This window comes from Conger conger, chromosome 17, assembly GCF_963514075.1.
Source record: "Conger conger chromosome 17, fConCon1.1, whole genome shotgun sequence".
NCBI classification, from domain to species: domain Eukaryota; kingdom Metazoa; phylum Chordata; class Actinopteri; order Anguilliformes; family Congridae; genus Conger; species Conger conger.
In genome coordinates this window covers 17,621,182-17,638,411 of record NC_083776.1, presented here as the reverse complement: position 1 = coordinate 17,638,411, position 17,230 = coordinate 17,621,182, and the positions used below count along the sequence as shown (strand labels likewise).

General features: G+C 45.0%; 1 protein-coding gene across 1 annotated transcript; it reads left to right on the top strand.

The window, feature by feature from the left end:
* Positions 1-1,485: 1,485 nt before the first annotated feature.
* LOC133117053 (insulin-like growth factor-binding protein 5) lies at positions 1,486-16,572 on the top strand. The gene is made up of 4 exons (XM_061227141.1): positions 1,486-2,243; positions 11,020-11,234; positions 11,558-11,677; positions 12,286-16,572. Exons 1-4 carry the CDS (start codon positions 1,910-1,912, stop codon positions 12,418-12,420), a joined length of 804 nt encoding a protein of 267 aa, XP_061083125.1. The 5' UTR covers positions 1,486-1,909; the 3' UTR covers positions 12,421-16,572.
* The last annotated feature ends 658 nt before the right edge of the window (positions 16,573-17,230 follow it).

Below are 17,230 nucleotides of genomic sequence, written 5' to 3'. Positions count from 1 at the left end.
ACCTAGAGAGGAAGAAAATAACAAAGTTCACGTACTCAAAAACGCATCGATCGAGAATTATATTAGAAGACAATTCTACACTCAAATAAAATTGAGTAGGCTATAGTATATTATTGTGTAGGCTTGGTGGGTGAAATTTCCATGTAAAATATCTAAACGCCGCATCTCTTCCATTTTAGTTCAACCAGTGTGGACGTAGAGGCAGAGTAGGGGACATGAAGACAAATAACTACGTGTCAGAAGATTAAGAACTATAACATCTGAACGCATGCATTAGTCAAAATCAAGTTATGCCATAATTCATTATTTAGACATGCATAACATTTATGCTTTAAAGACAGCTCGACAAACCCCCCCCCCCCCCCCCCCCCTCTCTCTCTCTCTCTCTCTCTCTCTCTCTCTCTCTCTCACCTCACTCACACACTGTCTTAAATGCTTGCTCGCTACCTTTGTATTTGAAACGGGGTCCAACAAAACAGGTGCAGGCTTAAAAGTTGTTATTTTTAGAACTAAATGGGCTCAGCGGCAGCTACGATTATCTGAATACAAAACAGGGAGTGGAAAACACGTTAACCAGGGGCTAAAACACCTACGATGTGACCGGTGGCAGCAATGCGCTTGCTGTTGGCTGTATGGATGAGGTCCAGACCCATAGCTCTCTCTTCCAGGCAAAGCTCCAACACCTCTGTCTGAGCCTCACAAACCTCCAAGCCTTAAACTCATTTTCTATACAGGAATAGCCTATCGTTGGAATATATGCTACCTGTCAGTGCTTGACATAAAGATCCAAGCAGATAGTCAGACATACCCCGCATTTTTACTAATATTTTCTATAGTTTTGTGCGCAGCGCATATTAACTCCGATTTCTGTTGGATTGGTTGCTGACTGATTTGCATCGGCAGTTTCATGGGCTATTCGCGCGCGCGCACGCACTCACATACACACACACACACAAGTCGCTTTTGCTAATTATTCTGATCACGTCAATACGCCATTACTGTAAATATTTTCCTTTAGTTGTACATATGGCGTATAACTGTTGAAAACAATGCATATGCTAAATATAAGAACTCTAAACAGAGCGAGGGTATTATCTCGCATAGCACAGGGGTCTGGCGCTTGCACAGCAAACCTGGGAAGCTGAGTTATGACCGGGCGAGTGGCGTGCTTCTGGGCACTGGCTGAGGAGCACGCATAAAAGATAAGCGCTGCCTTTGGTGGGGCGTCTGGAGAACCTCGGTTCACTCTTTCGTTCCAAAAAGTCTCGTTAATGTTGCGTTGGTTTCTAGTATTGCTCTTCGCTCCTGGCATCGTTGCCTCCAGTGTGATAGACTGATCCCATTGCAGGGGGAAAAAAAAGGTTTGGAATCGTGCCAGGACCCGCCCTGGAACCAGCACCTTAGCAAGAAGACAAGCGCGCCTCCCTTCGCCGCTGCTTGGTTTATTCATAGTCAGGGGTTTGGTTTTGGCTGTTTTTAAAAAGGCAAGCCTTGCTTGAAGTTGATCAGTCCGCTTAGAAAAGTGCTCCAGAGGGGAAAGTATTGGAATCGGTTTGAAAGGGGGGAAGTGCTAATTTTTGCGCAAAGAATTGCCTTGCTCAGAAAGGGAACCCTCTTCATTTTTGTCAGTTTGCACACATTTTATTTAATTGGATTTTTTTTTCGGAGAGGGGGGAATATTTTTTAGTCTGAGGAAAAACTTCATTTTAGAGCTCCTAAGGACAATAAACCTATCATAGTAAAACCGAGTTCAACGAGAATAAAACAGGTGCGCTTGGATGCTGGCTGTTTTACAAACGCGTTGGTAGAACCTTTAAATCTGATGACCGGAGGAAAAGAAACCACCTCTCTCGTTAACCCAACCAGTTGATTAATATTTACATATTGTGAGGCAATACTTTGAACAACTATGATACTCGGTGTTTTCATCTTGGTGACATTCTTTTTGGGACTGTCCCGGTGCTTGGGTTCCTACGTCCCTTGTGAGCCCTGCGACCAGAAAGCTCTCTCCATGTGTCCACCGGTTCCTGTCGGCTGCCAGCTCGTCAAGGAGCCGGGCTGCGGGTGCTGCCTGACCTGCGCTTTATCGGAAGGGCAGGCGTGCGGCGTGTACACCGGGACGTGCATTCACGGGCTCCGGTGCTTGCCGCGGAATGGCGAGGAGAAGCCGCTTCACGCCCTTCTTCATGGACGAGGAGTCTGCACGAACGAGAAAGGATACAAACCTCCTCATTCAGCCATAGGTACGTGCATAATGTAGCCTACTGTAAACGGGGTCTTTATATTCATACCTTAAATCTACAAGTAATCAGTAAAATGTGCTTTTATTTCCCAACTAGGACGAGTTCTGATAGCCTAAAAATTGTTTTTGGGTAAAATGCATCCCAATTGTAGGCTAGTTATATTGCATTGCGGTGATGCGGGAGACAGGTAGCTAGACGAGCTCAACAGTGGGACACTTATCTTTAGGAAATTAACGAAAAAAGACTGTATCCTCCGCGGTCTCTTTTTATCGATGCAACACTGATTAGACTGGTTCCCCCATGTTTTGCGGTATTGCTGCAGGTCCATTAACTGGATGATCGGCGATGTGTCTTTAAGGTTTACGAGAGGATTGTTTTGACCACACGTTTTGATTATCATGTAATTGTTGCTAGTGATTTGTCGGTAGCGATTTTCTTTTGCAAATTAGCTATGTAGGTCACAAGTATAACATAAAACAATAGACTATATGGTTTCAGACAAGAAAAAGAGCCTCGTTTTCGAAATATCTATGGTAATGGTAGCTTTACGGATAAGTGTGTTTATCTGAATGCAGAACGCGAAACATACTAGCACGTGTATGAGGCGGGACCGGTTTTTGTACATAAATGTTAGCTAGCTCACTAGCTGTGCTTTAGGCTACGATGCTGCCTCACTACCCCAGCGCCTAATGGCTTTTTTACACGCATCGTAGGCTACTCAGTCGCTATAGGCTATTAAGTAAAGTTTTCATACAATTTATATCCAAGTAATACGTCATTCAATCCCCTCACAATGACGACTAGCCCGATCGTAGACTACAAACTTCAGATGGTTGTTCACCGATAAATTGTTGGCTATGTGTAGCAGCTAATCACCAACATCGATATACATTTTGCTATACAATTTAAGAGCCTGTGATTAAAATATGAAAGCTTGCCAGAATATAGTCTAATGCATTGATTTCTCCGGATTGAAGCTCAACTGGTCTTCTCCACTGAATGCTCATTGAACATACATTTTGGAGGTAGACGCGGTATGCTCTTTATGAAGTCAGAGCAAGACTTCTAAATACCAGCGCTCTGCTATGCAAAATGTATGCATCGCATGTTTCCAGTGTGAATGTCGTGTGCATTTAGCCTAATTCCGGAGGCAACCGATCTTGGACGGACTAAATGCTGGTTTATGTCGGTGGGTGGTGTCGAGTTGGATTACTGTTCAAAGATAAAATCTGAGGGGAGGAGGGTAGCGATGGTGTGTGTGCGCTTGTGTGTGTGTGTGTGTGTGTGTGTGTGCGCTTGTGTGTGTGTGTGTGTGTGTGTGTGTTGCGGCGACAGTGGTGGAGGGGGGAGGGTGAAGGGGCAGTTGAAATGAATGAAGCTGAAAGTAGGGGCAAACAGACGGGTCTGACTGAATGCCATCTGCATCGATTCTCTTAGTTTTCCAAAAAGCAGACGTAGGCAGGGAGTCGTGCTATGGCTACGAAGTCAAATGCATTTTTACATAATTGATTCAGTGGGCAAATTCCCTTCCTAGTGAACTGGTTTAGATTTTTTACACAGTACTAGTTGTATTGGTAGATATTTGCTGAAGTCATTTGCATTAACGATCTAGAATCTGGAAACCATTACCATCTGGGATTTCATAATGTGGTGAAATTCCTTAACCACTATGATTCTTATGAGTTACACGCGACTTGCCATTTTATGTAGCCTATTTGTGTGTAGTTAGTTGACATACTTAGTTAAAATAGTCTCAAAGCCCTTTCCCCATGACACATCAATCAAGAAAACGGCAAGTGATACTGTTTTGGACCCACCATTGTTCTGCTGAAACAAAAATATGACAGATCTGTCTATGTCGACCGTCAGACAGCCGCGAGTGTTCAGATATAAACAGTTGAAGTAATGATGACTGCCTTAGCCTTAGGCGGTCAGGATCCTGTTGGTGCATTTGGGTGGGGGGAGGAGACACCTCCACCTGCTAATACAGTGGCACCCGCTCTCTCTGCAGTGATTCAGCAGAATACTTTTGGATCACTTCTCTGAGGAGCTGTCCATCAAAGCCCTGGATAGATTTAGAATGCCACTCCATTTTGTGTAAGCTTCTGTTTCAACCCAGTTTTACCAGCAGAGGAAGGCAGACAGAAGAGGTCAAGTGTCCAATAGCATGTAGAGACAGAGGAGAGAGAGAGAGGGGACACCACTGACATCCATTTAAGAGTCTCTGTATCTTTTCTGTTATTCATTATGCAGCCTAGAATGCAACCAAATGTATGTTATTACTCTTTAACAGGTCAAGAAAGGTTTGTTTACAGTTGTGCAATTCCTACCACCTGTGATATTGAGGGAATGATGATGGAATTGTGGTTTTCTTTACATAGTCTTACAGCAATATTCACTTTTTCCCATGTTCTACAATATTCAATCAGTGAACTTTATCCTCAATTTAGCCAGTTCTTCACAACCATACAGACATGTCTTAAAGAATATATTCCAAAAAATATATACAGTTCTAATACTCTTTCACAATGAGATTTGATGTCATCATATACCAGTGGGCGTGCATATTGATCAAATGTCCGTTTCCTCTCCAATCTATCCTTTTCACACAGCAGCGCGCATCCTCATTTGATGTCCCCCTTGACATCAGTCAAATTGACTCCCTGACCTTCAATTCCACAGAAAGATCAGGCTTCACTCATGTAAACGTCATATTGCAGTTCCATTTAGGCTTGTCTTTAATGAACGTATTAGCCAAATCACTTCAGCTATTCAAAAACGACCTTCAATTTTAATTTGATTGTCCTTTCACTGGGTGTGGATTATTTGATCCAGGGCCTGTATCACTGATTTTGGTACAGGTCTGGCATGACTCTGCCCCAGCCTTATCCATTAAGAGCTAACAACAGAGCTGATCCCAGATCAGTGATCCTACTCTGAGGTGCTTTATGAACAAGGGCCTGGGGCCACCGGATGTGAAACATATGGGCTTGCAATCTATAGCTGGTCACGTGACCCTGGAGTCTGGAAGCATCATACCCCTTAGCTGCTGCCAGCAGATATGATTTTATGGCAGCAGCCTGCTAGCCCTCTGTGCTTGTGAAAGAGCCTTATGTTTGAACAAACCGTCCATTGCCAAGAATGGAAAAGATGATTAAAAAGAGATTTCAAATCTAAAAAGCATGCCATGCAGATGACAAAGCAATCTGCACCGTATAGCCGAAGTGAAGAAAAATACATAAAATATAGACTTTTGTGTTGAGACATTTTTTCTTGACACAGTATTGGCAGTGTATTCTTGTTTTGTGCAAGTCATGCTCACTGTATAAGTGGAACCATGAGGCAGAGCAGTTATAGGAAAACTATGGCAGAATTTAAATCTGTTACAAAGGAAAAGTCTTAAGTCTGTCAATAAGGCATGCTCTTTAGTCTGTCTCTGTTGTCATGTTCTAAAATGTATGATGGCAGGGAGATGAGACAAATGGTGATGCCCTGTAGGGACAGTGCTGTCCCTGTTTGCTCAACAGTACAAAGCCTTCGGGGTGATTTGTTGCATGGCCCTGTCCTTTGCATGTCTCAGTTTTGCCCTGTCTTTAATGGAGGCATCCATTTCTTTCCCTTCTTTTAGGAGGTTCATTTTAAAAACAAGACATCCATGGCTCCACTCTGCACTTAGAATTATTTGAAAAGAAAACATAAGTTTCCTTTAAGCCTTCATCCTTATCTCGTACCTAGCATTCCTGACCAAACAGTCTCTGGGCAGAAAAGGAGGTGCAAATGACACTTTAGCGTGTGGCTAGCCACTGGGACCATGCCATGACATAAAAGGAAGACATTTCATTTTTTTGGGAAAACAAAAGCAAGGTGATCAACAAATAGAAAAGAAATTGCAAACGTTGTGTGTTCAAATGGCGCTCCTCATGCCTTTGGCTGCATAGGGGCTCAGAGCACCCCCCCCCCCCCAAGAAATGCAGGACTGATCCTATTTCGCGAACATGAATGATTTCTCCCAGTAAACTTTTACTACAACCAGCACGCATGTGTCACTGACACCTGGGAGGAGGGTTGGCTAACAGCTGCAGAAGAAAGGCAGGCTGTGCACAGTAGTCTGTCCTGTGGCAAACATGAGCTGGGACGTCCTCATGCTGGGGCTTTGAACTGGAACATGGGTCCTGCCATCGCTCGCCCCGCCAAAATACTAGATAAGGAACAAAGTCAGGAGCAAAACATTGTAGGGAAATAAGTGAGTATTTGGAAACTGCCAAAGCTTTGTTTCTGCTGAAAGCCACCGTATTTTCATGCCAAATGACCCGGTACCCCGTTCCTTCACCCGGACGTGAAACAAAATTGATTTGGCCTCATCTACTCTTCTAGTCTGGTTCCATTTCGGGATGGAGGGGAATCCCACCCTTGTGCTTGGGTGCCTGGGGAAGGAAGCTTTGGCAATGACAAAACAAACCAAAATACACACTTGTGTGACAGGAGTCAGAATCTAGGCATGGCCAACAATTGTTTGGTAAGGGCAGCAGTCCCAGGAAAGGCTGAGCTTGCATGGTTTGCAGCAAAACCGAATCTTAGCAGCGGGCGGGACAAATTCTCTGAATTCAGAGGGCAGATTCTTGCATCTCCTGGACACTGTCTTGCACTATATGGTCTCCTGCAGTCTCTGATGAGGCTTTCTGGGTTGGAGAATGCAGGAGTTCAGAGCTGAAAGATCACTACCTGTGACCTTCTTGGAAAAAAAGGAAAGAAAACGGGAACCTCATTGAACAAGCTTTGCCTAACTGGGATACATCGCTGGTACTGTTATTTTTATCTTTAAAAAAAGACAAACCCAACACAAACAAGAAACCGTTTGGACTGAATTCATATCAGCCATTTTCTCCTACATAATAACGTCCTGTGAGGAGTACGCCATGTGGGTTAAAGCACAGGGAGCCAAGTGAGAAAGGACAGGCCTGAGTCAGCGAAGGCACCCCGCAGAGCTGCAGACATGTGGAGGAAAGAGCTTAAAGCAGGAAACGTCAATACTGATCCCCAGAGTCTAGAGTCTTACCAAAATACACACAGCACAAAGTAGCAGAGCCCTCAGACCTTCTGAGAGGAGCCCTGTTTTTGTTAGGGTGCTGAGCAGCAGGAAGCGGGCAGTAGCATCCGCATAACCACATTAAATGAAACACTAGCTTTTGAAGATTAGCCTGAGATTTATCTAACGACGTGGAATTTACGGATCGCAAGTGCCTTGGAATGACAAAATATTCCGACTGAGTCATCGCATGCTTTGAGTAGACACTCGTATAAGCAAGGAAACTTGGCTTTAAAAGATTAAGAGTTTTTTTAATTGGTACCTGGGGGGAAAACAACACATACCAAAAAGGAATTTGCTGGGAAACGGAAGAGACCACATGTCCAGTTAAGGTGACACCTGATGGCTTTAACCAGAGAAGCCATGACAGGTGTCCTTGCTTTGCCACCCCCTGGAGTCTGTCAATACAGTTATCAATGGGGATTTACTATCGGGGATTAGCCCAATGAAGATGGAGGCTGGGTTGTGCTTGTGCTTGCATGTTTGGTCAAGGCCACTCCAGGATTACTTGCAGACGTGCAGCCGGCACAATTGAACAAAATCTAATCGAACAGCCCTTAAAACATGGTTGGAGCAGCCTAATAATTTATGGTACTGAAATATCATGACAGATTTAAGGCTTCATGAACTTGCGGTTACTGAAATGCTTGTTCTACACTGGCTCAACACCGTCTGCCATTAAGGTATAAAGATGCATGGCTTCACACCATCTCTCAAAAAATAAACATTGCCATGCCACTTCAAAGCCGTGGGTTTTTCTGTTGAGGTTACTGCCTGAATGCTCCATAACAGAATCAGGCCGTTGGAGCCTCAGTCGGTTAGGGCTGCATATTTAAATAAAATGCACACGTACACTTCCATTCTTACGCTGGTTTTATCCGCAGTAACAATGTCTGCCCAAGTCTTGAACGTTGAACATTTTTTGTGCTCACCCCTCCGTGCGGTGAAACCGGAACGTGCCCCTGTACGTGATTGACAGGTCACATTCCAAAGTCAGTAAGCATTTCTCCGACACGTTGTCATTACATTTTCCCAATTAACAGAGCCTTAATAAAGATCCGAGGGCCAGGATCCTGAAAACAGAAAGGAGGGTGTATTGCCTTTCATTATGCTTCTTCTCTCGGTGACAAACTTAAGATATTCATGAAGTATAATTGCCCGGCGGAGCATGTTAATATTTAAAGAAAAGCGTATCAGGTAGACTTCCTTCGCCTAATCAGGACCTCTTGCCTTTATGGAAACTTTAGCAAGAGCACAGAGAGAGAGAGAGACACACAAATACCTCTTTAGCTTCGATTCCAGAGCTCATTTCAATTGAGGGACTGCATGTGATACCACTCCCTTGGCGTCCCTCCAGATTCTTGGCAGTGTTTCAGATGTTAAACACAAGCCCACTAAGCTTTTTGCACAAGCAGGACAGCCTGGGCATGGAAAAAGTGAGTTTTGTCCCCACGACGAACAAGCGGCCCAGAAAACTGAAAGATGCAGGATAGAGGGACACCGCTGTTGGGAGCGGGTTTCAGCGGAACGTTTATTGCCAGTAGGAGCCAAGTGCTTTCACCGGACCTGCTGCTAAATTGTCTGACCCATCCTACCCTAGACCAAGGCCACCTGACCCATCCTACCCTAGACCAAGGCCACCTGACCCATCCTACCCTAGACCAAGGCCACCTGACTCATCCTACCATAGATGAAAGCCCACCAGACCCATCCTACCATAGACGAAAGCCCACCAGACCCATTCACCCATAAAACCCACACCAATGTCTCAGGACCAGTAATTAATCATTCAAAGTGAACAAAGCTACTGGTCAAAAAAGGACCGCAGATTCTGTTAGTCAGCGGCTCAGCCCCCCCACCCCCGTGAGGCTGGATTTCTCCCCCTAGCTCCAACTGCCTCTCAGCATGATGCATCATAAAAAGTGCATGAAAGATGCTTATTTATAGTGCTTTATGACCCTGCAGCTCGGTGACCAGGGGAGGGGTGGGGGGGTGGAGGCGAGGGGAGGGGAAGCCAGCTTGTCTGCGGGGTTGTGCTCGGAACCACGGCCTGCCAAGTCATGAGTTGCGAGATTGATTTCAAAGAGAAGGCCGGAGTTCTGATTGCAGCTTCAGGAGCCAGGGAGCCCAGTCCTCCTCCAGACAGTATCAGCCCCAGGGGTGGGCGGGGGATATGGGAACTAGTTGGTCCCGATTATTTTTAATGGTCCCCTCAGCTGCCCCTCTGATATTTAGCGGTTGTCTCTGCAACAATACTTGGCACATTCCCACCCCTGCGTGCCCGCCAGACTTCACCCGCCTACCGCCATACAGTCGGATTTCCTCGGCGGATAAATATAACCACAGTCATCCACTGGCACAGCGGCCTGGTGAGCGTTGGGCTGGCACGCTCCCTGCCTATTTCTGTACTCACTACACAACACAAGGTTGGGAAGAGGAGCCCAGTCCCATGGCCCCGAAAAACCTCCGGATGGGCCTGTGAGCTTTAGCGGGGGTGCGGAGATAAGGGGGGGGGGGGATTTTGGAGAGACCCCCAGTGCCTGCAACCGGGCCGGTCTGGAGCACACAGATTGGTGCTCTGACATCCCATACCCCCCCTCCCCCCAGACATGCATATTGAATGGCCCAAGTGGTGAATGCTGGGATATCTTAAAATGTAGTTTGTCCCTTTATGTGGTGGCAATCAAGTAAATATGTTCTGATTTTCTGATTCAGATTTTCCCTTGAGACAGTGGGTTATATAGCAGAAGATGAACCTGAAAGATTCATTTATTCATACAGGGTCAATCCAGTCATTCTAAGCATGCTTCCTAAACAATGGATAAAGTTACCATCCAGCCTTGGATTCGTCCACCTCTGTCTGGGTTCGCAGTTTCCATGGTTTCTCAGTTGCCGTGGCTTCAAAGGGCCTGACGATGGCTTTGAGCTGTGAAAGACTCTTTGAGAAGCCGGTTTCCATTTTCTCCTGCTTGTCAGACCAGTTTTTTCCCCTCTTTTAACCAAAATGAGCAGAAGAGCTTACTGGAATGGGCTTCTCAAGGACTTCAAATATTTTTTTATAAAAATTTTAATGTAATTTATTTTGCATGCAGAGATGTTGAACTTTTTCAGAGATGTGCTTTCTGTACATATTAAGGGAATGCATGGTGGGATTTTTTTCATAGTAACTACAGATTTGAAAATGAAAGCCTTGACATAGATGTCTGTCCTTCTTCTGGCTCCCCCCCCCCAGTTTCTTTATATTAAATCCAGTATGCAGTCTTGCGGCTAGTCCCATATGTTTCAGTGCTGCAGTCATGTTGGTAGGCAATAGAATGACAGTACACTTTGTTTAATTTTAGTGGTTTTGTGTGTGTGTGTATGTGTGTGTGTGAAGGGATACATTTGTATCTGTATATGCTTATTTGTGTGTATATGTGGATAAAGATAGGAAAGATCCTGCTTGTACCGACAAACCTAAAGAAAGGTGCCCCCTGGTGGTGGAAAATGTCCTTCTTTTCTGCAGCACTGCACTTCTCACAGATACAGAGGTGATTTTGACCCAGTTTCTGGTTGTGTAGTAAAGTAGCCCTGCGTTTTCCAATAATTATAAAACGTCACGCATCCATCATTCTGACAGTCAAGTTTAAGGCAGCGATAGAGCCTCTCTGTGTCCGTCCGCCTGACGTCCGCCGTATGGTCCGTGTGCAGATCGCGAGTCGCGGGAACACGACGACATGGTGACGACCGAGATGTCGGAGGACCTCCTCCCCATGCCCAAAGTGCCACTCTTCCCCAAAGACCACATCACCAGCAAGAAGGTCCAGGCCATGCGCAAGGACCGGAAACGGCAACAGGAGAAGCTGAGGTCCGTCGGGCAGGTCGACTACTCCCCGCTCCCCATCGACAAGCACGAGCCCGAATTCGTAAGTCCCGCAAGACTTCGGACGAGTGTGCCTGCGTGTTCAAATATACATGCCTGTTCTGCTGCAGTTGACCAGTGAAGTTGACTTTTTGTGCATTTTTTATTGTTTTCTATGATATTTCTGATATCCGTGTTTTCTCGTTTTTTGCTGGAAAATTTTCTGGTAGGGAACACACTGTGTTGCAACAATAAAACTGAAACAAGTTTGACTAAAAGGCACATGATGGAAGACCTGCAATTTAATGGGGGTGGGATTGTGTTGGTTTTGTGGGGCCCTTGTCAGAGAAATTTGTTAACAGGGCCGGCGGTGTGTTGGTTTTGTAGGGCCCGTGTCGGAGAAAACTGGACGGAATCATCCAGAGGATGAAAGACACTTCTCGTGTCATGGCGCTGTCCTTGTACCTGCCCAACTGTGACAGAAAGGGCTTCTTCAAGCGCAAGCAGGTACGCATGCTACATGGACTTGTGGTTTTAATTCAGGAAATCTTTACTGAGGTTGCCAGGCAGTGGCTGTTAGTTAGTCAGCTAGTTTCTTAATCTGCGAATCTGAGCGTTCTGCTTTATGTACTGTGTGTGTCTGTGAGCTCTGTGCTTTATGTACTGTGCGAATCTGAGCGTTCTGCTTTATGTACTGTGTGTGTCTGTGAGCTCTGTGCTTTATGTACTGTGTGAATCTGTGAGCTCTGTGCACTTTATGTACTGTGTGTGAGCTCTGTGCTTTATGTGCTGTGAATCTGTGAGCTCTGTGCGCTTTATGTACTGTGTGTGAGCTCTGTGCTTTATGTGCTGTGAATCTGTGAGCTCTGTGCTTTATGTGCTGTGAATCTGTGAGCTCTGTGCGCTTTATGTACTGTGAGAGCTCTGTGCTTTATGTACTGTGTGAATCTATGAGCTCTGTGCTTTGTGTACTGTGCGTGTCTGCAAGCTCTGTGCTTTATGTGCTGTGTGTGAGCTCTGTGCTTTATGTACTGTGAATCTGTGAGCTCTGTGCTTTATGTACTGTGAATCTGTGAGCTCTCTCTGATGCCCGTGGCTCTGCTCTCTCTCCGCAGTGTAAACCTTCACGCGGACGGAAGCGGGGCATCTGCTGGTGTGTGGACAAGTACGGCGTGCAGCTGCCAGGGACGGACTACAGCGGGGGTGACATCCAGTGCAAAGACCTGGAGAACAGCAACAACAACGAGTGAGGAGACGCCCCCACCCCCGCCCAACGTCCCCCGCAGCCCCCGACCCCCCATCACCTGACCAAGGGCCCACCTCCTATCGTACTGCCCATCCGCCCACCAGTCACTTTGATTTAAAACACGAAACGAACGAAAAGAGAAACGAAACTGAGACAAAATGACATGAACATGTGATGCTTCTCGACTGTGCGCTAACGGCTAATGTGTGGGACCCAGCTAGAGCAGTCTCCCTGTCTGTCTGTAGCAGGAACCTTCTAGTAAGAACTAGGTCCCTGCACTCTATTTGTAAAAATATATACATATATTTATATATTTTTATAGAAGCTGGGGATTGAGCACCAAACTATTTCTTTTTAAAATTAAGGTAATGCAAACATAAAGAACAGAAGGCATGTTGGTGAAACGCAGGACTGTCTTGGTCTTTTGTGTCTGTACGTCTGTTACTGTCGTGGTGTCAGAAGACATAGCAGGAGTTTTAATATAGGCATTTTCCTTGGGTTGTTCTCCAAAAATAATGAAACAGCTAAGTAGGGATCTGCTGATGCAGTTCTCACTTTCCAGGTTTTAGTCCTGTCAGAGCACTTATTCATAGGCTAACCTCATTTGCTTGAAAATATGTAATTTTGGTAGGTTCAGTGTGCGTGCGTGTGTGTGTTTGTGTGTGAGCGACTTTACAAAAGAATGTTTTTTGTTTTTTTCCTCTCCTGTCAGAAGCTCTTTGAGTCTCCATGAAGCTAGCTGGGGGAGGGTGGGAGGGGCTATCTGACTGACAGGATGTCAGGATGTCTCTGGATGTGGAACTGCAAGCAGGACGGAAAAGAAACGCTTTGTGAACATATTGTTGAAGCTGCTCTGTGACTCTGTAGCAAACGTGTAATGCCAATTGTGCCTATGTAACCAGACGCTGCCATGTCATGAGACACACAGAGTTCTAAAGAGAACGCTGCTCCTACTGGTGGAGAGGCCATGCAACGTTTGATTCTGATTGGATGCTCCGAGACTTCCCTCTTCCCCTTCCCTCTGACTAAGCTTTGAATTGGACACTCTAAACCCCCCCCTCCCCCCCACAAGCCCTGCCCTCAACTAAACTTTACCTGATAAATGATGTGAATGTCGAAAAATGTATAATGTCTGAGATATGGCTAACGTATGAATTTGCATGTTAAAACTGAAACGTCTAATAACATTGTGGACTTGACGTAAGAATACAACACTATTAACCAAAAGAAGCGTATTAATTGACAGGTGAAAGTTGGTATGTTGGTCGTGAAGGGGACTCGAGCCATCGTGCGAGGTGTTCACCAGTTTGGGGCAACAGCTGTCTCTCTCCATAGTGGTCGCTTTGGGTGTAGCCTTACCTGGTGTGTTTGTACCATTTCCTTTGCCTTCAGTGAAGTGAATAACTGCCCGATTTTTGAGCCATGTTTCTTAACCAGCGGCCCCCTAGGTGCACAAGTAGGTCTAACGTTGGTGTGTTACTTTAACAATAGATAAATGCTTTTTTTTTTTTTTTACAGAACTACAACATGTTCGTGTTTTGAAAAGGACATAGTTTAGCCTATAACCTATGCAAAAATAGAATTTGCATAGTTTTTATTTCAGTGTGTTTTTCCAGCTTGCCACAGCTGAGGGAATCGGGGTTATTTGAATTGACTGAGGCTGGAGAGCTAGCCTGCCCGCCCGCCCCTCCTCCCCTGCCCTTAACCCCCCCCCCACGCATGCAGCTCACCTCTTTAACTGTGTGTTACATAACTGATCTTCAGTCTGCCACCGCCACTGCACAGAACGGCAGGAGCATATTCTCCCCGAGGATCCCTTTCTTATAAAGAGCCGCCATCGAAACAAGGTGCACATTAACCAGCCCTGGGCCATTAAATGTGCACTTTCGGCCTGTATGTAAATCTTAGTGCCTTCCTGCATGCAAATCCATTTGAATAGTGATTTCCACAGACACCAGTGGGGGAGAACGAGAGCATAGCAGATGCCCTGCGTGACCATCATGTGTAGACGAGAGGGAGAGAGAAAGGGAGAAAGGGTTGCACAACCATTGGTAAAAAAAAATAATGTATAAAAAAAAAAAAAACTGTCAAAAACGTGTTGAATCCAAAAGCACGCACAGCCAGTGCTGGAGGTGAGGGACAGTGAGGCTGGATGCATGGGTCTCCGGCTGTAGCTCAGCCTCTTTTCGAGCGGAGGCTGGGGTACTGCCGCGACTGCATCGTGTAAAACGGCCGGGTGTAGAGATTCACCATCCGTCACAGCGACCACCGCCTCTAAAAGACGTCCGGTCCTTCTCCTTCTTTTGTTTGTAGTCTTTGCCAGATCGTTTGTACTCATATCCTGTGTTTCAGAAATGCAGCGGTAGACATAAATTCACTGGTAACAGGAGGGGAGCCACTTAGCAGCCATGTTGAGTTCGCTAAAAGGACCGTAATAGGCAGTACCATGCAGTGGCTAGTGATCTGGACAACCGTCGAAGAGGTGATCAGGCTGAGAGACTGGGGACTGTTAACAACAGAGAGAATAATTTACAAGTGTAGTCATTATTCTTTCCATTTCATGTTTTATGTTTCCAAGCCACTGATTTAAGCTGAGGACATGATCTTGGTCCATTTCTATTGCAAACGGCACCCAAAATATGAGAAGCAATGAAACGATGAATAAACCAGTCACTAACACGGTCCCGGTCCCTGTCTTTGTAAGCACCCCCCTCCCCCCCACCCACATGGCCCCATTTGGAAAGCAGCTTGCACTTGAATAAATTAAATAACAGAACAAAAACAAAAAAACAAAAAAAAACAGGACACACCTCCTCTACTAGTCCCTTCTTGAAAATATGCAGATTTTTCTTTTGTTGTCTTGTTTTTTTTAATCAAACAGCAGATTCTGGCCTCGGTTTCGAGGCCTGGGTTAGATAACTTTTGACAGGGGCTTTGGCCCATGCCTGGGGTCCACAACAGTGTCAGCTACGGATGATAATGACAATAAGTAACTACTAATCACGATCGAACTCCACCTACTCGCGCAGCCTGTGGAGCGCGTTGCCGAGTGCTAGGCACTGCTGTCCTGCAGGGCCGCCTCTCTCCGATAGACCTCCGCAGCGGCATTACAGTATCACATAGTTACAGTTAGCAGGACAGACAAAGGGGGTCTGTGGAATCTGAAGGGGCCAGGCGAAAAGCAGCGCGAACCCCACGCCCGGGCTAACGTTTCCGGTTCGTTCGGGTCGCTGTTCGGTCATTATGGTACAAAACAAAAACCTTACCCCTTTCGTGAAACGATATCAGAAAGTCATGCCTACCTCTATGTTGGGGATGTTTTGAACTATGCTGGTGCTTTTTTTTTTTTTTTCGTTGGGTCTACTGACCAAACAGAAAAAAAATCTGTAAACTATCAGCTAAAGAGGATGCATGCACCTAACTTTTTTAATTGATGCGTTTCTTCTGCAATGTTACAGCGCATTTTTGCGGATGTAGCTAGTAGTTGCCGAGATAATCCCTGCTGAAAAAAACAGCTTGCGCTAAATTTTGAAACAGCTGCTAGCTGGTTGACCAGCTCAAGCTATGTTTTGAAACAGCTGGTCATAGCTGGATTTCACACCAGGGAAGGCAACTGTAGGCCATTGCCTACATTCACTATTTAGGTTTAGGTGCAGATCACGTCACGAAGATCAGAGCTAACATCACAGTACATTTAGTTCATTGCCTACACTAAGTGTAGAAGTTTAAACGATGCTGTTAAAATCCTAAATTCAGCTGCTCTAAGCTCCGCCTGCGTGCCCATCAGATTCCCCGCCTCCTACCTGGTTAGACTAATGCAATAATTACAGCTCGTATTTCAGTAGTATCAGCAGTTTTTTTCTGAATGCATAACTATTTTTGTGGAGGGAAAAAGACAACCTATTCGATATTTTAACGTGACGTTAACGGCTTGTGAAAACAGACCCATTCGTGGCAGAAGGACCACGAAAATGTTCAGCATTTGGAACTCTTAATACGTAAATAAAAAAAGGAAGAAAAAAAAAAAACTCAAATTATTAAGAAAAGTGAATATCACTGTGTAATATTTATTCAACTTGTAATTTATGTACTCTTTTAAACTTTGTCTTTTTGTTATGACAAAGCATTTATTTAAATAAAGTTATGTATTCATTTAGTTTTTGTGTTTGTCTGTGTTCTTGCATGTTTGTTTACTGTCGGATTTACAGAATATATACCATTAACATACACGGTCACTGAAATGTCTGGGGATGTTAACGTGCAGGTGGCATCATGAAAAAGATGGATAAATACTAGTGAACACAATCCCAACCTATAGACCCATGTCAACACTGTAGGCAGGCTACTTGTGTTTAAGGAGATGATTTCACACACAGAAATATAAAATAAAAGCCTACTTTATATAAAAAAATAAAAAAGCACATCAAGCCCCACCATCGGTTAATGTACAGCATCCAAGCAATCCATTTCTCTGAGAGAATGGCACACTCCCAATGGTGCGGTAACATGAAAAGTTTCATTGATCAAGGCGGATATATGCAGGTGGGTTAATTTGTGAAGCAGCAAACTATAATATCCACTATCTTCAGAGAAAGTGACCAAGCACTCGAGACCTCAAAGCTTCCTTTCAGTTTTTAAAGAAGATAATTTGCCCATAAGGATAGCTGCATCTGAGCGTGTGTCACTGTACACGATTGAACTGTAAACCATATTTTCTTCTCAACTTTCTTGGGTTCTTTAAACAGTTGCATCAACACCTAAAAATGTCTTTTCATATTAGCCTAGAGAGGGAAAATGGGAGACCATGCCTAGGT